The 24,329-nt window shown below is 55.8% G+C and overlaps 1 protein-coding gene across 1 annotated transcript; it reads left to right on the plus strand.

Moving 5' to 3' along the window:
- The first annotated feature begins 15 nt into the window (after window positions 1–15).
- ZSWIM4 (zinc finger SWIM-type containing 4) lies at window positions 16–23,477 on the plus strand. Its single transcript, XM_079114936.1, has 14 exons — window positions 16–537; window positions 2,863–3,064; window positions 4,842–5,198; window positions 7,531–7,679; window positions 7,760–7,910; window positions 9,293–9,460; window positions 10,083–10,439; window positions 10,905–11,042; window positions 11,333–11,587; window positions 12,153–12,288; window positions 15,811–15,965; window positions 19,755–19,918; window positions 21,387–21,468; window positions 21,878–23,477. Exons 1-14 carry the CDS (start codon window positions 385–387, stop codon window positions 22,735–22,737), a joined length of 3,327 nt encoding a protein of 1,108 aa, XP_078971062.1. The 5' UTR covers window positions 16–384; the 3' UTR covers window positions 22,738–23,477.
- The last annotated feature ends 852 nt before the right edge of the window (window positions 23,478–24,329 follow it).

Here is a 24,329-nt window from a genome sequence, read left to right on the forward strand (position 1 = left end):
ACTCTCTGATTGGGTGGACGCGAGAAAACTGGCATCGCAGCCATCGAATGAGCAGTGGAATCTTGGAGACGGGTCTGGAGGCCCAGCCAATGACGGGAGAGGGCCGCGGAGGCCGAGGGGGGGTCCAATGGGGACAGGCGCCGGGGGCGGGACAACGGCGGAGGATAAAGCGGCGGCCGAAGGAGCTTCATTGTTGTGAAGAGTCTTAAAGGGGCCGCATCACCCGGCCGGCCGGGCGCGGGGCGGGGTGGGTGCGGCAGGGGTCCCGGGGCGGCCAAGAGCAGAGGAAGGACAGGAAAGCAGGCAGGGGCCGCGGGCGCCAGCGAAGCGGAGCGGGCACCGACAGACCCCCAAGCAGGCCCCGCCCCGGCCCCGGCCCGGCCGATGGAGCCCCCGGCGGCCAAGCGGAGCCGGGGCTCCCCCGCGGGACCGGAGGAGCGAGACGCCGGGGCCGGGGCGGCGCGCGGCCGGGGCCGACCCGAGGCGCTGCTGGACCTCAGCGCCAAGCGAGTGGCCGAGAGCTGGGCCTTCGAACAGGTGACCAAGGGGGGAGGGGTGCTGGGAGGGACGCACCCCCAGCCGGTGCCCAGCGACCCTTCTTTTCACCCCCGCCCACCCCCCAGACTCCGGCCCCACCTCCGCATCCGGTCACCCGAGATCGCCCCGTAGGAGCCTAACCGCCCGAAACGCTCCCTCGCCCTCCGGGGCTCTTCTCCAGACCTGACCCGCCCTCCACCCCTCGCCCCCATCCCTACCCTCGGATCCCTGGGATCCAGTTCTCACGGTCCTCCTTGTCGCTAGGTCCCTCTCTTTCCCTCTGCACCCTCGTCCCCCAGTAGGGACACCCCATTCAGACCTCACTCCTCTCAAACTCTTAGGAACAGCTTACACTTGGGGACGGTCCGCATCCCCAAGTCTCAGCCCGTAGAAACCCACACTTCCCCACTCGCCCTCCAGATCTCCAGGTGGAGGATCCCCCATCTCTCCAGATCCCAGCTCCGGACGGACACCGGCTTCTGCCGTCCTGACCCAGCCTCCAGTCTAAGAACCCATTCACCTTGGGGCTCTCTTCTCCAGGTCCTCCCACCTGGGGCTACCCAGCCCCCCTGGCTGGCCGCAGGCTTACTCAGGGGTCTTCCCTTCCCCCACATCTCACCTCCCCCTCCCCCACCAAGCTATCCTAGTCCTTCTGGGAAGGAGGGAGAGAGGGAGCCCAGGCAGAGCCTAGGTGGAGATACCTGAACAGGTGCACTTGGAACCCCACCTCTGTGGCTTCTGGGGGCTCCTCCAGGATGCCCCAGGGCAGGGACCCTTGAAGTCCCCTTTCTTGGCCTCAGTGTGGGCCCCAAGGAGCTGGAGATGTGCCTGGACCTCACTGAGTATGTGCTGCCCCCACAGGCACTGTTCTCTGATTTTGGGGAACATTCTTTGCTCCCTGGCCTCTCCCGAGTCAGGACTGATGGGTTTGGGCTGATTGTGGATGGAGTAGGCTCTGATTCATGGACCGGAAAATCCCTCCTTAGTCATCTGCCAACTGTCACTGGGCCAGTCACTGGCTCTCCTACTTCCCCCAGAAACCTTCCTTGGAGAGGGGCTAAGTCCCCTTTATTGTGTGGGAGATACACAGAATAATCCCTGAACCATCCCCAGGCCTCTCCTGTACCTGCCCTGGTCAGACCAGATGCTAGAAAAGTCCTATAACCCTTGGAGGGTTGTCATTCTCACTTGGAAGAGACTGGGACACAGAGAGGTTGGGAAACTTGCCCAACGTCACCCAGCCTGTGAGTAGCAAACCCAGATTGGAGCGCAGACTCAACCAGCTTGCTTCATTGCCTGGAGTCCATGGGGGCGGCCAGGGTACCCCTCCCCTCTGGGGGACCCTTCCCAGGGGAGGGCTTAAAGAGGAAACCAAGGAATGGAGCCTGTCTTGGGGGCTGAAGCTCACCAGGTTGGCTGAACAAATGAATTCACCCCATGTCTGAGCCTCAGATTTCCCTGGCTGTAAAAAGGCCGTGGGGTTTAGTGTGTAGGGGTCCGTGTGAAGGTCAGGGAGATCAGACACAGGCATTTACTTCGTGCACGTTGAGAAAGTCACCCTTGATCCCTGTTCTTCACTTTTGTCTAACTTCCTCCTGGTCCCCCAAAGCCTGGGAGGGGGAAGAATCTGATGCCAGAACTCAGGGACCTGGAATCCAGGAAGGAATCTGTAGAAAGTTCTAGAATGGGAAGGATGGATCAGGCATTATTTTAAGTGCTTTACATCCATTAACACTGGGCTTTGTTGTTGTGGTTTTTTCTGTTTTGTTTTTGTTGGTACTGAGGTGAAACCCGGAGGTGATTTAGCACTGAGCCACCATCCCTGCCTTGTGTGTGTGTGGCGGGGGGTTGCTGGGGGTCGAACCCAGGGCCTCATGCATGCTCCCCAGGCTTCTTTATTTTTTTGAATTTTGAGACAGGGTCTCACTAAATTGCTTAGGGCCCCATTAAGTTGCTGAGGCTGGCTTTGAACTTGTGATCCTCCTGCCTCAGCCTCCCAAGTCACCAGGATTGCACCCTGCTCTAAAACTCAGTTGTTGCTGTTGTTTTAAGAGGTGGGGTCTCTCTGTTGCTCAGCTGGCCCTGAGCCCCTGGGCTCAAGCGGTCCTCCTTCCTCACTTCCTGAGTAGCTGTGACAACAGGCATCCGGCTTACTGAGCGTGTTTAACCCTCCCAGTCTTCAGGAGATGGTCGCTGCTCACCTCCCATTGAACACTGGAGGTTCAGGAGTCCAGTGACCCAGCCAGGTCCTGCCTCTTGTCAATAGCGGAGGCTGGTTTGCAGCTAGGGTTGCTGCTGGCTTCCTAACCGCTAGGCCTTCCGCAGGTTGAGGAGCGCTTCTCCCGGGTCCCGGAGCCCGTCCAGAAGCGCATCGTGTTCTGGTCGTTCCCGCGCAGCGAGCGGGAAATATGCATGTACTCGTCGCTGGGCTACCAGCCTCCGGAGGGCGAGCAGGACACCCGGGTGCCCTTCACTCGCGGGCTGCAGCTGTTGCAGAGCGGGGCTGTGGATCGTGTGCTGCAAGTGGGTGAGTGTCCGTGCCTAGCCCTCCAGGGAGGTCCAGCGCAGGCCTGGAGGAGGGAGGCGGCCCGGGGGCCCAGGGCGCTGATGGTGGAAGCTTCCAGACCTGGGCAGAGGCCCTTGGCGGGGTTGAGACAGACACCGTGCTATGGTCTTAGACCTCAGGCAGCAGGCCCATTTGGGCCTGGATGCAGGTTAAGAGCTACAGGTGGAAGGTAGACCCCGGGCAGCTGAGTGGGGGACTAAGGGAAGAGGGGGCCAGAGGAGCAACCAAACCAAGAGTAAGAGAAGTTTCCAGAGTGTAGACAGAGGGACTCAGTGATACGATGACCAGAGAACGATCTAGACCTCAGCCACTGGGCCGGGTGAGAGGGGGACCCAGAGACGCCGGAGCTGGTCAGACCTCAGGCAGAGACGCAGATGGAGGATGGGTTAAGGCTAAGAGTCGTCTGCAGCACAGCAGTGACTGCAGGTCACAAAAATGTGTCGTGACTTTCTAAAGAACCAGAAGAGAGGAATTTGAAGCTTGCAAGCCCAGAAATGATCAGTGTTAGAGGAGCAGGAAAGGCCAATTATCCCGACTGGGTCATCACCCTCTGTGTTCGGTACTGAGTTATCACCCACCCCTAACTGGTGTGCTCATAGGTGCCAGGTTAAGAGATGATTAAAATCCTGAATCAAAAAACGAAAGGGTTAGGGCCATCGTGGAGGGATGGTCTCCAACCTAAGGCAGTGGGACTTAGGGACTTAGGTAGGAAGGTAGAGTAGAAGTTTAGCATCTGATATGCATCCGCAGTCTTAGACCTCAGGCAGTGGGGCCAGGTGAGGACGGGAGGCATGAGTCCAGAGCTGGAGGAGGAAGCTGATCCTAGACCTCAGGCAGCGGGGCCAGGTGAGGACGGGAGGCATGAGTCCAGAGCTGGAGGAGGAAGCTGACCCTAGACCTCAGGCAGCGGGGCCAGGTGAGGACGGGAGGCATGAGTCCAGAGCTGGAGGAGGAAGCTGATCCTAGACCTCAGGCAGCGGGGCTCACATCAGGGTTGGGGGAAGGTTATGAACCAGAAGGAAAGGACAGGACTGCAGAAGCGGAGTTGGGGGAGATGTGAACAACAGGCCTCAGACCTCCGGCGGGGCCTGCAAGGGGACCAGTGCAGCCTGTGCCGGAAAATAAGCACAGCAGGGCACTCGGGACCCCCGGGTGGCAGGCCATGGCTCCTTGCTGGAGGAGAGGCCCAGCCAAGATGGGCCTGCAGGGCCCTGTCAGCCCTCGAGTCCCCCTCACCTGGACAGCGCCCAGCCAGCCTCCTCCGGTATGAGGAAGCCATCTCTCTGCATGACGCAGGTTGGGTCCAGGCTGCCCAACCAGTCGGATGAGCCCCAGAGACACCCGGGCTGCCCAGGGGCCAGGGAGGGGCAGCAAGTAAGGTACAGGGGTGATGTGGCCCCTGGCCTGCCACATCAGCCCTTGCCCTCAAGTGCCACAGACCTTCGGCACCTTCCCAGGAAGTGCTGAAGCCCGGCCGTACCCAGAGCTGCAGACCAGCCTGGCTTGGGGGCTGTGATGCGCCCTTTGTCGTTAGGATGGGAGGGGGTCACCCAGGACCTGGCTCTGATCACACATCAGCTCACTTAATCTCCAGTGTAACTGCGGCGGGCGTTACTCCAGCTGACAGATGGGAAACCGAGGCGCATGCAGGTTGAGCGAGGTGCCCTGGGTGGCTCAGCTGGGCATGTGGCTGGGCCTGGCCGGGGCCCACGCCACCTGTGCCTGCCTCTGCTCCTAGGCTTCCACCTGAGCGGGAACGTCCGGGAGCCAGGGGGCCCCGGGGAGCCCGAGCACCTCCACCACGTCTCCATCAGCTTCGACCGCTGCAAGATCACATCCGTGAGCTGCGGCTGCGACAACCGAGACCTCTTCTACTGCGCCCACGTGGTGGCCCTCTCGCTGTACCGCATCCGGCACGCCCGGCAGGTGGAGCTGCGCCTGCCCATCTCGGAGACGCTCTCCCAGATGAACCGGGACCAGCTGCAGAAGTTCGTGCAGTACCTCATCAGCGCCCACCACACGGAAGTGCTGCCCACCGCCCAGCGCTTGGCCGACGAGATCCTGCTGCTGGGCTCTGAGATCAACCTGGTGCATGGTAAGGGTGCTCTGGGGGCCGGGCGGCCAGTCCAGCTCACAGCCATCTGGCGTGCTCGGCACCAGGTGTTTGCTAAGGAGTTCACGGCGCCTCAGTGCCTGAAGTCAGGGGGAGCACACACTTTGCCTGCATGGGCCCAGGTCACGTACTGAGTGAGTGGCAGATCCTGGTGACACTGGCCCAGGGGCAGATGAGTGGTCAGAAACCAGGACACGGCAGAGGGTAGGGCCAGAAGGAAGAGCCCGGGCGCAAGGTCCTGCCCCAGGGTGGAGGCGACTCAGCATCACAGGAGCAGGCCGCACGGGTGGGTGGAAGGCCTACAGGGGGAGTCGTGGGAGGGGCCTGGGGAGTTTAGTGGGAGGTGCCGTGGCCCCCATGGGGGAGGATGGGTGGATGAGAGAGCAGGGGGTGGAAGCATCGCACGCGATGGAGGGTGGGGCTGGGTGGGTGCAGAGAGTCACCCCCAGGCACGGGTGAACTGTGGCGTGCGTGCATGGGTGATTAACTCCAGTGGCAGGTGAGTAGGGGCGGGTGGCAACTGGAAGTGGAGATGGTGTTGGGTGGGGAGGCTCTGATTGGGAGCACGGGCGAGACAGATGGTGGCAGACCAGTGAGGTTGGTGGAAGAATGGAAGGTGCAGCAGGGCCCAGGTTGGGGTGAGCTGGTGGGTGCGTGGAGGGTTTGCACTGATGCGGCAGGTGAACGGGGTGGATGGGTGGACTCCTGGTGGTGGGTGTTCTGAGAGGGACCTGTGAGTGGCTGGCTGGAGGCAGGGAGGATGGGGAGTGAGGTGGGACCAGTCGGATGGGTGAGTAGCATGTATGGGGGTTGATGGGTGAATGGGACAATGGGAATTTTGAGTGGCAAATGCACATGGAATGAATTAGATGGATGACTAAATGGATGAGTGAGTGAATGGATGGTGTTAAGGGCAAGATGACGAACAAGGGACAGGTGAGTGGACAGATGGGTGGGTAGATGGGTGGGTGGATGGATGGATGGATAGATGGGTGGGTGGATGGGTGGGTGGATGGATGGATGGATGGATGGAGAGATGGGTGGGTGGATGGGTGGGTGGATGGATAGATGGGTGGGTAGATGGGTGAGTGGATGGATGGATGGGTGGGTAGATGGGTGGGTGGATGGATAGATGGGTGGGTAGATGGGTGAGTGGATGGATGGATGGAGAGATGGGTGGGTGGATGGGTGGGTGGATGGAGAGATGGGTGGGTGGATGGAGAGATGGGTGGGTGGATGGGTGGGTGGATGGATGGATGGATGGATGGATAGATGGATGGAGAGATGGGTGGGTGGATGGGTGGGTGGATGGATAGATGGGTGGGTAGATGGGTGAGTGGATGGATGGATGGGTGGGTAGATGGGTGGGTGGATGGATAGATGGGTGGGTAGATGGGTGAGTGGATGGATGGATGGAGAGATGGGTGGGTGGGTGGGTGGATGGATAGAAGGATGGAGAGATGGGTGGGTGGATGGGTGGGTGGATGGATGGATGGATGGATAGATGGATGGATGGATAGATGGATGGAGAGATGGGTGGGTGGATGGGTGGGTGGGTGGATGGATGGATGGATGGATGGATGGATGGATGGATGGATAGATGGATGGAGAGATGGGTGGGTGGATGGGTGGGTGGATGGATGGATGGATGGATGGATGGATGGATGGATGGATAGATGGATGGAGAGATGGGTGGGTGGATGGATAGATGGGTGGGTAGATGGGTGAGTGGATAGATAGATAGATGGGTGGGTGGGTGGGTGGGTGGATGGATAGATGGGTGGGTAGATGGGTGAGTGGATGGATGGATGGAGAGATGGGTGGGTGGGTGGGTGGATGGATAGATAGATAGATGGGTGGGTGGGTGGGTGGGTGGATGGATGGGTGGGTGGATAGATGGGTGGATAGATGGGTGGGTTGATGGATGTATAGGTGGATGGATGGGTGGACAGACGGGTGGAGGAACAGATGGTTGGATGGTTGGATGGACAGATGGGTTGATAGATGGATGGATGGATAGAGGATGGATGGATGGGTGGAGGGATGGATGGAGGGATGGATGGATGGATAGGTACATGGATGGAGGGATGGATAGGTGAATGGATGAATGGGTGGATGGATGGACAGATGGGTGGATGGATGGATAGGTGGGTGGGGAGGAGGGACAGACAGGAGGGTGGGTGGTGCTTACACTAGGAGAGGTGGGACTTTGGGAGAGATGGGGGACCTAGAGGAATCGATGGGAAAGAAGGACAGATGCCTTCTCTCTAGCCCCAGCCTCGGCTGCCCTCACCCAGCCTCCGCTTCCCTGCAGGCGCTCCAGACCCCACAGCAGGTGCCGGCATCGAGGACGCCAACTGCTGGCACCTGGATGAGGAGCAGATCCAGGAGCAGGTGAAGCAGCTGCTGTCCAATGGTGGCTACTACGGGGCCAGCCAGCAGCTGCGCTCCATGTTCAGCAAGGTGCTGCATGGACACGGGAAGCGGGTCCTTGAAAGGCCAGCCCGGCTCCCGCACCTTCCTCACTGCTGTCCCTGGCACAGGTGCGGGAGATGCTGCGGATGCGGGACTCGAATGGGGCGCGCATGCTCATCCTCATGACTGAACAGTTCCTGCAAGACCCGCGCCTGGCCCTGTGGAGGCAGCAGGGTGCCGGCATGACGGACAAGTGCCGGCAGCTGTGGGATGAGCTGGGTAAGGCCGCGCCCGAGCGTGGGGACAACACTGGGGCTCCTGCGCCCAGGTCTCAGCCCCAGATGTCAGCGTCCGTCCCCGAATTCTCCCTGCACATGTTTAGCAGACTCTCGCTGGGCACTTCCAACATGCAGGCGCCGTGCAGGGAGCTGGGGCTACAGCAGAGCACAAGACGTGGTCCTGCTCTCCTGGGCTGACGGGGCAGGAGAGGATAATGAAATATTGTGCAGTGCTCAAGGGGGTGGGCTCCAGGACCCCCAGGAACACAAAAATCTGTGGATGATTAAGTCCCTTATAAAAAAAAAATGGCCCACGGCTGGGGGCATAGTGCCGTGGTGTTGCCTGGCATGGGTGAGGCCCTGGGTTCGATTCTCAGCACCACATATAAATAAATAAAATAAAAGATCCATTGACCACTAAAAAATATTTTTTAAAAATTTTAAATGCCTTACTGTTTGCATAGAACCTACTCACATCCTTCACGTAGTCTGCTGATTACTTTGGTGCTGGGGCTGGAACCCAGGACTTGCGCATGCTCAGCATGTGCTGTCCCACTGAGCCACGCCCCCAACCCTTTTATATTCTCTAAGTCATGATATTCCTTATAATAACTAATACAGGGACCACGCTGGGGGCGTTCAGGACAGATATGATTTTTTTCCCCAATATTTTCAACCCAGGGTTGGTTGAATCCACAGATGTGAGACCTTTGGATACGGAGGGCCGACTAAGCCTGAGACCAGGCGTCGATGTGGGTTTCCTTGAAAGTCAGGTAGTTGGTATTTTCAGCTTTGCAGGCCATTTGGTCTCCAACCTGACAACCAAATTCTGCCCATCGTAGCAGAAAAGCAGTCATAGATATATGTCACTGAGTGCAGGAGGTGGTATCCCAATAAAACCTTTCCCATGGACACTTTATTTATATGAATTTCACATAGTTCTGTAAGTCATAAAATACCCTTCTTTTGTTTTTGTCATTTTTTCCCCACCATTTAAAAATGCAAAAATACACCTTAGCCAGTAGGCTGTTCCAAATCAGATTATGGGCTCAGTTTTCCCCACGTGCTGGGGTTTGCTGCTTGGCTAGCCCCCCGGTATTGGGTGGTGAAGAAATGCTGTAGACAAAAAGGAAAGCGAACCAACAAACAGAAACACTGAGGAGTCTGGCCACCTGAGTTCGAATCCTGATTTCTAACCTAAAAGCAGTGTGATCTAGAATGAGTGACGGTCGCCCTTTGGGCCTGACTCTTCTCGGCCAGGAAGTGAAGAGGCTGTCAGTCGCGACCTCGGAGGGTCGGGATCCGGAGTGAGCAGGACTGTGCCCAGTACACGCAAGTGCTCCTTCAGCGTGTGGAGTGACTCCCGCCCCCATGTCTCCTCAGGGGCCCTCTGGGTCTGTGTCATCCTGAGCCCCCACTGCAAACCAGAGGAGCGGGCAGGCTGGCTCCAGTTGCTTGGCACATGGGACAAGCTGGACATGTGTCCACTGGAAGAGGGCAACTACTCCTTCAATGGCCCCAGCCTGCAGCCCACCGTGACCCCCAGCCCAGGTAGGAGAGGGGTCCCTGCTAGCTCTTCCCCACAAAACCATCACCACTGGCTGTGTCCTCACTTTCTGTTATGAAACTCTGAGGAGATAGAGGGAGTAGGGAAGAGAAAGGAGCCCAGCTATTGGCTGTCCTCCCAACCAGGAGGGAGGAAGTGGTGAGGGCAGGTGCAGAGGCAGCCTACAGGATAGTTAAATACAGTGCTTGAGACGCCGGTCACCCTGGGCTGGTCTCCTAGTTCCACCTTCTGTTATTTGTGGACACAGAATAGAGAAGGAAGAGGACAGGTGACAACAAAGGGGAGCTGAAACATTGAGAAGGGAGAGACAGGTGAGGAGAACAGAAAAGAATGGAGAGAGAGAGAAGGAAAGGGCAGGCAGAGCAGATTGGAGGTGCAGAGAGAGGCCAGGAGAGGAGGACAGTCACTGGACCTCAGTTCTGCACTCATGGCGAGGACTGCAGCAGCCACCTCGGACCACACACCTTCGAAGGTGCTTGGAGGCCGGGGAATACCTGTGCCCATCCTTCTGCCCCAGGCTGGCCCCTGTCGGCACCTGATGGGGAAGGTGGCCAGGCTTGCCTGCTAGGCCCCCTCACTGGACCACATTGGGTGCCTCTCCCACAGGCCCAGAGGAAGAGGAAGAGGGGGAGGTGGCGGCCACGGGTTCCCGCCACACGGTATTTGGCCGCGCCCTGCAGGCGGGAGAGCTGCACTGGGGAGACTCGCACCTGCAGCGGATCCTGGCCAGCGACGCCTACAGCCCCGGCCTCACGGGCGCCATGGGTGGCGACAAGTCGGCCTTCGATCCCCAGGGCCGTCCACTCTGGCTGGGTGAGCCTTTCCCAACTGCTTGCGCCCGTGTGGACACTCTGCGTGCCCATGGGTATCCCCGCCAGGCCCTGCGGCTGGCGGCTGCCATCGTCAACACACTCCGGCTACAGCGGCGGCATCAGCTTGAGAGCTACAAGCAGCAGAAAAAAGGTGGGCACTAATACTACCCTCACGTCCCAGGGGCGCGGTGGTGCACACACCTGTCATCCCAACAGCTAGGAGGCTGAGGCAGGAGGATGGCGAGTTCAAGGACAGCCTCAGCAACTTAGCGAGGCCCTAGGCGACTCAGTGAGACCCTGTCTCTAAATAAAATACAAAACAGGCCTGGGGTGTGGCTCAGTGGTCGAGCGCCCCCAGTCCAATTCCCACTCCCCCTAAAAAAAGAAAGGTGGGGAAGGAGTTGAGGGCTGGAGGAGGAGAGTAACGCTTCCTTTGGGTGTTTGGAAAGTCGCCTAGTGTTGATCCTGTGCCCTCTGGGTGGCCACAGCAGGGCCCCAGGATAGAGGCTAGCCTCTGGGTGGGCAAGTGGTGAGCCTCCCCAGCCAAGAAAAGGAGCCACCCAAGAGGCTGAGCGGGTGTGTGGGCAGGCATCGAGCCCCCTCTTTACACCTGCAGAGTTGCTCCAGAAAGGTGCCACCTTCATCACCAATGCCGAAGGCTGGGTGGGCCACCCCCTGGACCCCATTGGCTGCCTCTGCAGGGCGCTTCTGGAGGCCTGTCGCCTGGAGGAGGAGACCCTCTCCCTTTACCCAGGTATCCACAGGGGGAAGCCTGGAGGAGGTGGGACAATCTGCATACACTCTTGCTGTTGGCCACGCCCCTGTCATTGGCCACGCCTCCTGCAGTGCCAGAAGCCCAAAGGCTCAGCTTCTCCTGAAAGTAAGGCCACCCTAGGCCTAGCTACTGCCAGAAGGAGGGGCCCTTTGGCGAGTGCTGGCAGACTTGGGCCTCCCCTTGTGCTTTACCCACAGTCGCCATGCTTGGGTACAGAGATCCCAAGAAAGGGAGTTCTTCTTCAGCAGCCCTGGCCCTCTCTTTCTCAGACTCAGGACCCGAGAAGCGGAAGGTGGCCTACCAACACGTGCCGGTGCCCGGGAGCCCTGGGGAGTCCTACCTGGCGCTGGCACTAGAGGTGGCACTGCTGGGGCTCGGGCAGCAGCGGGCCCTGCCCGAGGGGCTGTACGCCCAGGACAAGGTGGTGCGCAGTGAGGAGCAGCTGCTGGCGCTGCTGGAGGAGGTGGACCTGGATGACAGGCTGGTGCAGGTGCTGCGCAAGCAGGCAGGGCTGCTGCTGGAAGGTGAGCCCGCCCGCCCCACCCCATGCGTGCGCTGGGGCCTCCACAGAGCCTGGAAGGGAGAGCCAGCGCGCACTCCTGCCTCCCCGTGCCTGAGTGCGGAGGCCCTGTCCCTTGTACATTTTGGAGCCTATGGACTTGGTCGCTGGCGATGGAAGCGGAGGCGACCCCAAACTCAGCCAAAGCACAGACTCCAGCCCAGTACCTCCTTGGCTCCGCCCATGGTCTGGTCCTATGGGCTCGTTTGCCCCTTGTTGCAGCCAGGGGCCAGCTTGGCCCTGCCCCCAAGGTCCTCTGTGCTGTTGAACTTCGATGGTAATGTCCAGCAGCTCCGCCCCTGGGACGGGTGCTGCCTCCTCCCCACCCTCTGACCCATCCTGCATCCGAGTCCGGCCCCACCGAAGGGTTTCTTCAGGTTATCCGGAGGTTGGCTCGCCTCAGCCCTGTGTGCCTTACCTCTGGGACCCCTCTGGCCCAACCCATCTTCTGTGTGGATCCTGGGGTCTGGGGAGACTCAGGGATGGAGGAGAGCCCACACCGAGGGGCTGAACTCCTACTGTCCCCGTAGGAGGTCCCTTCAGTGGCTTTGGAGAAGTGCTTTTCCGGGAAAGCGTGCCAATGCACACCTGTGCCCGCTACCTGTTCACCGCGCTGCTGCCCCATGACCCCGACCTGGCCTATCGCCTGGCACTCCGAGCCATGAGGTGAGGACAGGTAGCAGGGGACACTGCCTGGACACGGTGTGGGAGCAGCAGGGGAATGGTAGGGGGCTAGGAGCCCCCCGAACTCACGGCCCAGTTGATTCAGTCTCCGTCATCATGACGCTCAATGCTGCTTTGTTTTTCAATATTAAATATAAACGTGTGATAATATTTTACACTTCAGAAATAGCCACATGGTACAGAATTCAAAAGGTACACAGGGTGGATTCCTTTTTGAGGCAGGTTTGTCTTAGCCCACCCGAATCGGAGTTAAGGTTTCTGGACAGTGATCTGGAAGTTGAAAATTGGTTCTTATGGTGGGGGTGTGGCTCGGTGGTGGCGGCTTGCCTGGCCTGAGCAGGGTTCTGGGCTCCATCCCAGGACTGCAGAAAAAGGAAGTGGGTTCCCTCTGTACACCAGTGGGCATCCTGTACGTATGCTGTACACCTTTCTTTCTTTTTTTTTTTTTAACTTATTGTATCTATCCAGAGATACTTATTGACAATTTTGGGGTGTCTTTCCAGAACATTTGGAAAGAATAATATGTGTCATGAGTTCAAGAATAGCCTTTTTAATTTTTATTTTACTTGCCCTGACTGGTGGATTGCAGTCCTGGGGACCTCCAGCATGCTCAGCAAGTGCTGTACCCCGGAGCTATACATCCCCAACCCCCAAAATGGGCTATTATATGTGAGACTTTTTTCTGTGTCAGGGTCACCTGGCTGTAGTTCGGGAACTTAATTTGATCTGCAATCTATTTTTGTACAGCCCATGATATAAGAATGGTGTTTCCATTTCTGTGGCTTCCTTTGTAGAAGGCAGAAGTGTGTCTTTGCAATGGAGACCAAACAGCCTGCAGAGCCCAAAATACTGGCTGTTCAGCCTTTGGCTGATCCTCAGCCTAAGTTCTTCTAAGCAACCCAGCCAAATGAGCATATTTACCCCATGTACACACACCAAAACAGACTTACGGCATCTTCCACCATCTACGGTCACACAGCAAAGTAATTTGTGTAATACGAGGAACCAGCTGTTAATTACAGTTAGCAACTCTGAATGACTTTCTTAACAGAAACGTACACGCACAAGCTGCATTTGGTGGCACACACCTGTAATCGTAGCAACTCAGGAGGCTGAGGCAGGAGGATCGTAAATTCAAGGCCAGCCTCAGAAACTTAGACTTTATCTCAAACTAAAAAATTAAAAAGGGCTGGGGATGTAGTTCTGCTCGGTGAAAAAATGCCCGAGTTCAATCCCCCGTGCCAGAAACAAAACAAAACAAAACACAACTTGTGTAGATTCCTCTCCATATCCCTGACTTTGATCAAAATTAATTGAGAAAAAGTTGTCCGTACTGAACATGTACAGACTTTTGGTCTCGCTGTTACTCCCTAAGCAGTGCAGTATAACAACTATGTCTGTGGCGTTTACATTTTGGTAGGCATTTGAAATCTAGAGATAATCTAAAGTATACCGAAGGACGTGCCAAGATTCTGGGAAAAGACGACCCCATTTCAATAAGGGACCTGAGCAGCCTCAGATCAGAACCCATGGGATGTCCTAGAATACCTCTCTCATGGAGACCAGGGGTGACTGCACAGTGAGCCACTTAACAGGGTACTTTGGTGGCAACAGTTGAATCATTCAATAAGCATGTGTTCTGTTTGTTTGGACCAGGCATTGTTCTGGCAAGTAGAACAGAACAGTAAACAAAATAGGCACATCCCTGCCCCGGGGAGCAGACATTTCGGTGAGTGACAGTGAATAAATGAGTAGTGAACATTCTTGTCCTGTTGGTGCTCAATTCAGTGAGGACAGAAAACAGGCAGGAAAGGAGTATGGGAAGTCACAGTGTCCTGGGGCTTGTGTGGGGGTAGTCAGGGAAGTGCTCATTGAAGAATCTTTGAGCAAAGTTCTGAAGGAGGCGAGGGAGGAGCCATCAGGATGTCTGAGGAAGTGTGTTCCAGGCAGCAGGAACAGCCAGTGCAAAGCCTTGAGGTGGAAATATGCTAGTGTGTTGGAGGGTGGCTGGATGGAGGCAGTGAAGGAGAAGAGATCATGGGGAGTAACGGGGAGCCATATCAGAAAAGCAGTCTCCTCCCTCTTTATCAGCACGTGGCCTTGGCACATGAATGGAGCATCATTTTATTTAACTAACTTGCAAGTGATAGACATCTAGACAGATTCCTATCCCCTCTCCTTTTTTTATTTAAATGAATTATGATGATGGCTGTGATTAATTATCATCTGCAGTACCAGGGACTGAACCCAGGGGGCGCTCTACCACTGAACAACATCCCCAACCCCTTCTAATTTTCATTTTTAAATTTGAGACAGGGTTTCCCTAAGTTGTGAGTATGGCCTCAAACTTGAGAGCTTCCTGCCTTAACCTCCAGAGTTGCTGAGTCATAAGCATGCGCCACCATGCCTGACTCGTTTTATTATTGGTTTTATTTGTATGTATTTATGGAGTACAGTGTGATCATTTGATACACGTACACAATGTATAATGGTCACATCAGAGTAATTAGCATTTCCATGTCAAACATTTATCATTTCTATGTGTAGGGAGCCTTTGAACTCTTCTCCAGTTATTTTGAAAAGTATCATAAATTGCTGTTGACCGCAGTTACCTTTTGGGGCCATGGAACATCAGAATCAATTCCTCCCATGCAGCCATGGCTGGTACCCATTGTCCAACCTCCCTCCGTTCCTGTCCTCCAGCCCATCCCAGTCTTCTGGTGATCGCTACTCTACTTTCTTCTCCTATGAGATGAGCTCTTTTGGATTACATGAGTGAGAACGGGCAGAATTCTTGTACTGGCTTATTTCGCTAAGCAAAATGCCTTCCAGTTCCATCCATGTGGCTGCAAGTGCCAGGAATTCATTCTTTTTTATGACTGAATGATAGTCCATTGTGGATATAGGCCATGTTTTCTTTATCCATCCGTCTCTCCGTGGACACCTAAGTTGAGTCCATACCTTGGCCGTTAGGAATAGTGCCGGGAGAAACATGTGGTGCAGAGGCCTCTTTGCCCTGCCGATCGCCTTTCCTTTGCGTCTTTTCCCAGTAGTGGCGTAGCTGGGTCCGATGGTGGTTCTAGTTTTGGTTTTTGGGGAACCTCTGGTTTCCAAAGTGGCCGTCCTCATCGGCGTTCACACCAGCAGGGCCTGGGCCCCCCTGCTGCTCGCCCTTCCTCCCTTCCTCCCTTCCTCCTTTCCTCCCTTCCTCCCTTCCTCCCTTCCTTCCTCCCTTCCTGGCAAGCACTCTACCCACTGAGCTATCTCCCCAGCCCTCTGCTGCACGTTCCTACCAGCATTTGTTACTTTCTCTTCTCGATGACAGCCATCTGCTCCCACCCTTTCTCCTAATGCCGCACAGAACACCTCTGTGCCTTCACTCTTCTGCGTGTGCAGGGTTTTGGGGCCCAGGAGGGGCGGCTCCCCTGGGGCAGGCCCTTCCCGCGGAGGAGGCGGGGCCCGCCTTGCCCCTCACCGCAGGCTCCCTTCTCTCCCCGACCCCAGACTGCCAGTGCTGGAGACTGCACTTCCGGCTGGAGAACCCCATCCCAACCCGCTGGACTCCATCACGAGCAACCGCTTCCCCCGCTGGTTCATCCTCGGCCACCTGGAGACCCGCCAGTGTGAACTGGCCTCCGCCATGCTGACGGCAGCCAAGGGTGAGGACCGACCACCTCCGCCCGCCCTCCCTTCCACTCTGGCCTTTCCCACCTCCTTTCATCCTTTTGCCAAATTGCGCCAATATTCCCGAGCACCTTCCCTGTGTACCAGGCACTGTCCAAGGTGCTGGGCACGTGGCTGGCAAGAAAACTGCCCGAACCCCCTGACCCACGGCGCGGGCAGACAGTAGGGGAAAGATCTGCCACGGATAATAAGGGACAGGAGCCAGCGCGCAGGTCAAGCAGGCGCACTTTTTTTTTGGCAGTGCTGGGGACCGAGCCCAGAGCCTCGAACATGCCTGTCCCGGGCTCTACCACTGAGCTGCATCCCCAGCCCAAGCAGGTGGATGTTTAGGCAGACACCTGAAGGAGAGGGCAGGTAGCTGGGGTCTTGGTCAGCTTGGGCGGCATAACAAAACCGCAGCGGCCATCGGCTGTGGTGGCGTATGCCTGTAATCCCAGTGACGCGAGAGGCTGAGGTCAAGGGATCCAAGTTTGAGGCCAGTCTGGGCAACTGAGTAAAGACTGAGGATGTAGCACCATTTGTTGAAGAGGCTAACACCCAGGCTCTGTCCCATACTACCAAAGGCGGGGATATATATTTTTTAAGATTTATTTTTATTGTAAACAAATGGGATACATGTTGTTTCTGTTTGTACATGGAGTAACAGCATACCATTTGCATATTCATACGTTTACATAGGGTAATGATGTTTGATTCATTGTTATTTTTTCCTCCCCCCCACCCCTCTTTTCCTTCTATACAGTCCCTCCTTCCTCCATTCTTGCCCCCCTCCCACCCCCCATTATGTGTCATCATCTGCTTATCAGTGAGATCATTCGTCCTTTGGATTTTTGAGATTGGCTTATCTCACTTAGCATGATATTCTCCAATTTCATCCATTTGACTACAAATGCCATAATTTTATTATTCTTTATAGTTGAGTAATATTCCATTGTATATATATACCACAGTTTCTTTATCCATTCATCAATTGAAGGGCATCTAGGTTGGTTCCACAATCTGACTATTGTGAATTGAGCAGCTATGAACATTGATGTGGCTGTATTTCTGCAGTATGCTGATTTTAAGTCCTTTGGGTATAGGCCGAGGAGTGGGATAGCTGGGTCAAATGGTAGGTCCATTCCAAGTTTTCTGAGGAATCTCCACACTGCTTTCCAGAGTGGCTGCACTAATTTTCAGCCCCACCAGCAATGTATGAGTGTACCTTTTTCCCCACATCCTCGCCAACACCTGTTGTTGCTTGTGTTCTTGATAATCGCCATTCTAATTGGGGTAAGATGGAATCTTAGGGTAGTTTTGATTTGCATTTCTCTTATTACTAAATATGTTGAACATTTTTTCATATATCTGTTGATTGCTTGTACATCTTCTTCTGTGAAGCATCTGTTCATATCCTTAGCCCATTTGTTGATTGGGTTATTTGTATTCTTCGTGTAGAGTTTTTTGAGTTCTTTATATATTCTGGAAATGAGTACTCTATCTGAAGTATGAGTGGCAAAGATATTCTCCCACTCTGTAGGCTGTCTCTTCGCATTGCTGATAGTTTCCTTTGCTGAGAGAAAGCTATTTAGTTTGAATCTATCCCAGGTATTGATTCTTGCTTTTATTTCTTGTGCTATGGGAGTCCTGTTAAGGAAGTCTGATCCTAAGCCAACAAGGTGAAGATTTGGACCTACTTTTTCTTCTATAAGATGCAGGGTCTCTGGTCTGATTTCAAGGTCCTTGATCCATTGTGAGTTAATTTTGTGCAGGGTGAAAAATAGGGGTTTAGTTTCATTCTGTTGCCTATGGATTTCCAGTTTTCCCAGCGCCATTTGTTGAAGAGGCTAACTTTTCTCCATTGCATATTTTTGGCACCTTTGTCTAGTATTAGAAAATTGTATTTATTTGGGTTTGTGTCCGTGTCCTCTATTCTGAATTGGTTTTGTTTGTTTGTTATTTCCGCAAACCCACCGTGCTGGGGACTCGAACCCCGGCCTCCAGCATGCGAGGCAGGCACTCTACGTGATGGGCTATATCACCAGCACCTCTATTCTGTACCATTGATCTACCTGTCTATTTTGGTACCAATACCATGCTGTTTTTGTTACTATTGCTTTGTAGTATAGTTCAAGGTCTAGTATTGTGATACCCCCTGTTTCATTCTTTCTGCTAAGGATTGCTTTAGATATTCTGGGTTTCTTATTCTTCCAGATGAATTTCATGATTGCTTGCTCTATTTCTGTAAGGTATGTCATTGGGATTTTAATTGGAATTGCATTGAATCTGTATAGCACTCTTGGTAGTATGGCCATTTTGACAATATTAATTCTGCCTATCCAAGAACATGGGAGATCTTTCCATCTTCTAAGGTCTGCCTCAATTTCTTTCTTCAATGTTTTGTAGTTTTCATTGTAGAGATCTTTTACCATTTGGTTAGATTGATTCCCAAGTATTTTATTTTTTTTGAGGCTGTTGCAAATGGAGTTGTTTTTCTCATTTCCCTTTCAGCTGTTTTGTCGCTTGCATATAAAAATGCTTTAGATTTATGCATGTTGATTTCATAGCCTGCTATTTTGCTGAATTCATTGATGAGGTCTAGAAGTTTCCTGGAAGAGGTTTTTGGATCCTCTAAATGTAGAATCATGTCATCAGCAAATACTGACAGCTTAAGTTCCTCTTTTCCTATTTGTATCCCTTTAATTTCTTTGGTCTGCCTAATTGCTCTGGCTAGAGTTTCAAGGACAATATTGAATAGAAGTGGTGAAAGAGGACATCCCTGTCTTGTTCCTGTTTTTAAAGGGAATGGTTTCAGTTTTTCTCCATTAAGAATGATGTTGGCCATGGGCTTAGCATAGATAGCCTTTACGATGTTCAGGTACGTTCCTACTATCCCTATTTTTTTCTAGTGTTTTGAGCATGCAGGGGTGTTGTATTTTGTCGAACCCTTTTTCTGCATCAATTGAAATAACCATATGATTCTTATCCTTAAGTCTGTTGACATGATGGATTACGTTTATTGATTTACGGATGTTAAACCATCCTTGCATTCCAGGGATGAACCAGGTGGGGATATTTTTGCACACTTCTGGACACTGGAGTATAAGAGCAAGGCGCCTGCAAGGGAGAGGCAGGTGGTGGTGCTCTTCCTGGTGTGCACGTGGCTATCTTCTTTTATTACCATGTGGCAGAGGCTGGGAGAGAGGGAGGGGGTTCTTCAGGTTCTTCAGAGGGAGGGGGTTCTTCAGGGAAGGGGGTTCTTCAGGTTCTCTTCTCATAAGGGCGCTAATTCCCTGGAGGGTGCCCCACCCTCGCAACCTCTTTTAACCCTGGTGTCTCCCCGTCTTCACCTCCAAAACCAAGGTCGTGGGAGTTTGCAGCACATGAGTTGGAAGGACAGGGTGGGACACAGTTCAGTCCATGGCATCAGGAGGAGGGGCATTCCACACAGAGGAAATAGCCAGTGTTCAGAGTCACACAGTTCAGGGTGACAGGAAAGAGGTTTGATTCCTGACATTCTGGGTCCAGAACTGATTGATGCCCTTGCCCTAAATGGCTTCCTTCTGCTAGAAGAGAAGGGCTGGAAAGCACAGTAGCCAACTGGCAGGTAGGGTAGGGGCCGCCAGGCCTCGGAATCTTAAGATGCCTTGCCTGGTCCCCCTCCATGTTCCTCCAGCCCCTAGGCCGAGAGCCCTGGGAACAGGTCGTTCGGCTGCAGGGCCCGTCGCTGGGGTGGGTCTAAAAGTGCTCCCTCTGCCTCTCCCTCTGCCTCTCCCTCTGCCCAGGAGACCCCAAGTGGCTGCACGTCGTCCTGGGCTCCATCCAGCAGCACATTCATTCACCCGCTCTGCTCTTCAAGCTGGCGCAGGACGCCTGTAAGACGGCCACCCCGGCCGGCGCGCCACCAGACACCACACTGCTTGGCATCGCACTGGAACTGGGCCTGCAGGTGAGGGTCCTGGAGTGGGTGGGGGACAGTGACACCTGGAGTGGGCCCTGAGCATGAGCCTTGCCTCTGGGTACCGGCCTGAAGAGGAGCCACTCCTTTGGGGGCGGAGTCTGAGCTTGACCCTAGCCGGTGGCTGAACCATAGCGGATCAGAGTGAAGGTCTGGTCTGGAGTAAAGGCCTGGGAGTGACAGGGCGTGCTTAGGGGTGAAGCCTGTGGATGAGACTCCACCTTCACTCAGGATTGGAGGCCACTGCAGGGGGAGCCTGGGCCCACCCGCTAGATGAGCCTCTAGAGGGAGCAGAGGACCTAGGGTGTGGCTTGAGGTGGGGCTGGTGTGCAGTTGGTGGAGGACCATTGGTAGGCGGGGCTGAGGCAGGAGTAGAACAGAGCCTACCAATAGGGAGCCTCCTTGGTGGAGGGGGCGGGCCCTGGAGGAGAAGGCTGGCTGCTAGGAAGGCTGCAGTATTGAGGGGTGGGACTTGGAGGAGAGACCTGAAGGTGGGGGGCAGCCTCTAGGGGTGGCATTCTGCAGGCAGGGCCTGTAGCTGAGTGTCCAGGTAGTCCCCAGAGGTGGGGCAAGGAGTGGCCTGCAAGTCGGAAGCCAGCATGGGTACAGCCTGTAGGAGTCACCTGCAGAGTGTGGGCCCCAAGGGACCTGGAGGAGGCGGGGCCTAAGGGACTAGACGAGCACAGGGCCTGTGGGGGTGGGTCCGCAGGATGACCGAAATTCAATAAAAACACTAGGAACAGCTCTGGGTGACTTGCAGGATGGGGTAGGACATTCCCGGGTAGAACAGGGGAGCTGTGCACCTCCAGGAAGTGGAACTGGCCCTGGAGTGGCCCCGTGCAGGGCGGAGCCTTTGCGTGGGGCAGACAAGACAAGGCTGGGCATTGCAGTGGAGACCCCGTGGGAAGGAGCTTGCTGAAGGCAGGCTGGGCTGCAGGAACTGGGGCGAGGTGCTTACCGGGGGTGGAATCTGGGGCTCACTGGTGCTTTGAGGTTCCAGGGGGGAATCTGCCCATCTGAAACGTGGAACTTTCCAAGGGGATAGTTTGGTCACTCCCCTGTGGGGTCCCTGGAGTAGGATCTGGAGTGGGATCCATAATAGTAATATTAAGTGAGCACTGGAAGCACTGGGCACTGCAGAAGGCGTAGCCCACAGCACTGCTGAGGTAGATGGCTCTCCCTCTCCCTCTCCCTCTCCCTCTTCCCTCTGGGGTGAAATCTAGGGCTTCTCGCATACCAGCCAAGTATTTCACCACTGAACTACACACCCAGTCCTAAGATAAAATTTCTCGCCCCATTTGATAGATAAGGAGACTGAGGCACAGAGAAGTGAGGTCACTCGTCCTGGTGTTTGGATCAGCTCTCAGCCTCCAGGCCTCTTTGGGCCCTCAGGCTCCTTCCCACTCCACAGGCCAGCCTAAGACTGAGCGACCCCCTCTGTCCCCTTTTCGCCCTGCAGGTGATGCGGATGACTCTGAACACCATGACCTGGCGGAGGAGGGAGATGGTACGCTGGCTGGTCAGCTGTGCCACGGAGATCGGTGAGAGCCCCAGGGGACACACCAGCACCTCCCTTCTCTGGTTCTGGCGGTGCCACTAAACTGGGTGGGCACAGAGAAAAGCAGATTCCCCCAGATTCCAGCCTGGGCCAGGCTGGGAATAGGTCAGGTCCCGGGGATTGGGGGGACAAAGGCCTGGTGGCTGGCCAGGCTGAAGGTGCTGGGGAGGGAACCGTCCGTATCCCAGCCCCCCACTGCGGTTCCCACTGGGTCGAGTTGCCGCCTGCTCCGTGGGGAAGGTGAGCAGCCTCTGTCAGGTGGTGGTGAGGTGGTGCCTTTCCCTCCGCGCTGGGGCTATTGCAGGTTTGGGTGGTGGCAGCGGCTGGGTCACCTGCGCGCGCACACTATGCGTCCCTTCACTGCGATCTCTTCCCTCCTGGCCTCCCACCAGGCCCTCAGGCGCTGATGAACATCATGCAGAACTGGTACTCCTTATTTACGCCGGTGGAAGCGGCCACCATCGTGGCGGTAACCGGCACCACGCACGCCACGCTGATGCGGCTGCAGCTGGACACAGCGCGGCGGGAGGAGCTCTGGGCCTGCGCGCGCACCCTGGCCTTGCAGTGCGCCATGAAGGACCCTCAGAACTGCGCCTTGCCCGCCCTGACGCTGTGCGAGAAGAACCACGCGGCCTTCGAGGCGGCCTACCAGATCGTGCTGGACGCGGCGGCCGGCGGCCTCGGCCACGCGCACCTCTTCACGGTGGCCCGCTACATGGAGCACCGTGGCCTGCCGCTGCGGGCCTACAAGCTGGCGACGCTGGCCCTGGCGCAGCTTAGCATCGCCTTCAACCAGGACAGCCACCCTGCGGTCAACGACGTGCTGTGGGCCTGCTCGCTCAGCCACTCGCTCGGCCGGCACGAGCTCTCCGCCATTGTCCCCCTCATCATCCGCAGCATTCACTGCGCCCCGATGCTCTCAGACATCCTGCGCCGCTGGACCCTCTCAGCACCTGGCCTGGGTCCCCTAGGGGCCCGCCGGGGTGCCAAGCCCCTGGGCACTGACCGGGCACCACTGTGCCAGCTCTTGGACGCGGCAGTGGCCGCCTACATCACCACCAGCCACTCGCGCCTCACACACATCAGCCCGCGACACTACGGCGACTTCATCGAGTTCCTGGGCAAGGCCCGGGAGACCTTCCTGCTGGCGCCCGACGGGCACCTTCAATTCGCTCAGTTCTTGGAGAACCTCAAACAGACCTACAAGGGCAAGAAGAAGCTCATGCTGCTGGTGCGAGAGCGATTCGGCTGAGGGACCCCAGGCGCGCCCCCCTGCCCGGGGGAGGGCCGTTTTAGCCAGGGAAGGAGCCTGCTGGCATTGGCAGGAGGTGGCATCCCACCACGTGCGTGCCTGGGAGTGTGTGAAGGAGTTCAGGCTCGAGGAGCAGAAGCCATACCGCCGCCAGAAGCCGGAAGGGGTGTGTACTTGGGCAGCGCGCGTGACCCCGCCCCGGGCACCGCATAAGCAATAGGCAAGCTCGCCCTCCTCAAAACTCAAAGACCTGGCTTGGGCTCCAGGAGAGGGGCTGGAAGGCAGGACTTTCCAGAAACTGGCACTCAATGTAGCAGACCTTCCTTGGGCCCCTCCGGGTTGGCCAGGGGACTTTAGATTAGGACATCTGAATCCCCTCCTGTGCCCCTTCCTCTCCCCCCCTCCCCCACTGCTCAGGGGCCCCATTCCCCTGTCCTGCGCCCTCCCAGCCTGCCTGCCAGGACCAATGCCTCACTCCCACTGAAGGATTTCAAGAGGTCTCAGACCTCAGCCACATACCTCACTCCCTTGTCCCCGTCTGGCCAGGACCCCATTCCCTTGGGCACCAGGGTCCCAGGGTGGGCTGGGCGAGGGCCATCGCTCCCCTCCCTCCACCCACTAGTCACTGGATGTACAACTCAGGAACCAGGTGAGGCCTGTGTGTGTCCTCTAAACCTGGTGCTGGGGCAGAGGCAGGCAGCTTGGTGTCTTCCAACTGTCCCTCCCTTGCTGCCCCCCCCCCCCCCCCCTGTCACTTCTTACTTTCAGTCTCCACATCTCTTTCCATTCAGCCTGTTTTCCATCTCTCTGGCCTCCCTCCCCCTCGCCCGCGTCGGCCCAGGAGGAGGGAGACTGTCCCTTCCCCACGCATCCCCTGTCTTTTCCCTTCTTGTATATTAAGGAAAAAGATCGTGTCATTTTGTAACTTTTTCTATTTATTGAACCGTATATTGTATTTCCTTTTTTCCCTAAAGATTGAACACAGCTTTTTAATTTATTTTGAGACTGGGGTGCCTCTCCTGCATCCTGGGCCAGGGCCACCCCTGGTTCCCTTGACAAAAAGAATTCCCAGTTTCCTTTCTGGGCATAGTCAGAAGCAAGGGGTGAATGGGAGCGGCCGCTGGTGTCATCTAGTAAGTCTAGTGAGCAGTAGCGGAGAGATGGAGTGTCCTCGGCGCTGGGTGCTTCTCAGCTGTCTTCTGCATATTGCAACTCACAAATCGGCAGGATTACCCATACCCATTTTCAGACAAGAAAACTGAGACTCCAGCCTTTAAGGAAAAGGTAACCAGCTAGTAAGCAACTGATCTTAATGTAGTACCTGTGTCCATGCCTAATTGTATGCCCTTGCACTACTGAGAATGGCCGCCAAGGGGTGCCTTGGCTTCAGACACCTGCAATTGTGGAGTACTTCATTGCTGAGCATGGGAGGCCACTGTAGGTACTTGGGTACAGCTGAGTGAGAAAGACATCCCGCCCAAAGGCCTCAGTAGGCAGGGTTCAGGACGGGCAAAGAGGTGGGTGTGGTCTTAAGGGCGTCGCCCAAATAGAGCTGAGGGGTCTAGGGGACTGGAGGCAAAACCTTTGGCTGT

This window comes from Sciurus vulgaris (genome assembly GCF_902686455.1).
Source record: "Sciurus vulgaris genome assembly, chromosome: 16".
Taxonomy (NCBI): Eukaryota; Metazoa; Chordata; class Mammalia; order Rodentia; family Sciuridae; genus Sciurus; species Sciurus vulgaris.

Bases quoted from the DNA above. Each gene is read 5' to 3' on its own strand.
- ZSWIM4 (XM_079114936.1), top strand. From the start codon at position 385: ATGGAGCCCCCGGCGGCCAAGCGGAGCCGGGGCTCCCCCGCGGGACCG. The intron at 7,911-9,292 runs GTAAGGCCGCGC...ATGTCTCCTCAG, and splicing joins GCAGCTGTGGGATGAGCTGG to GGGCCCTCTGGGTCTGTGTC. The intron at 10,440-10,904 runs GTGGGCACTAAT...TTACACCTGCAG, and splicing joins CTACAAGCAGCAGAAAAAAG to AGTTGCTCCAGAAAGGTGCC.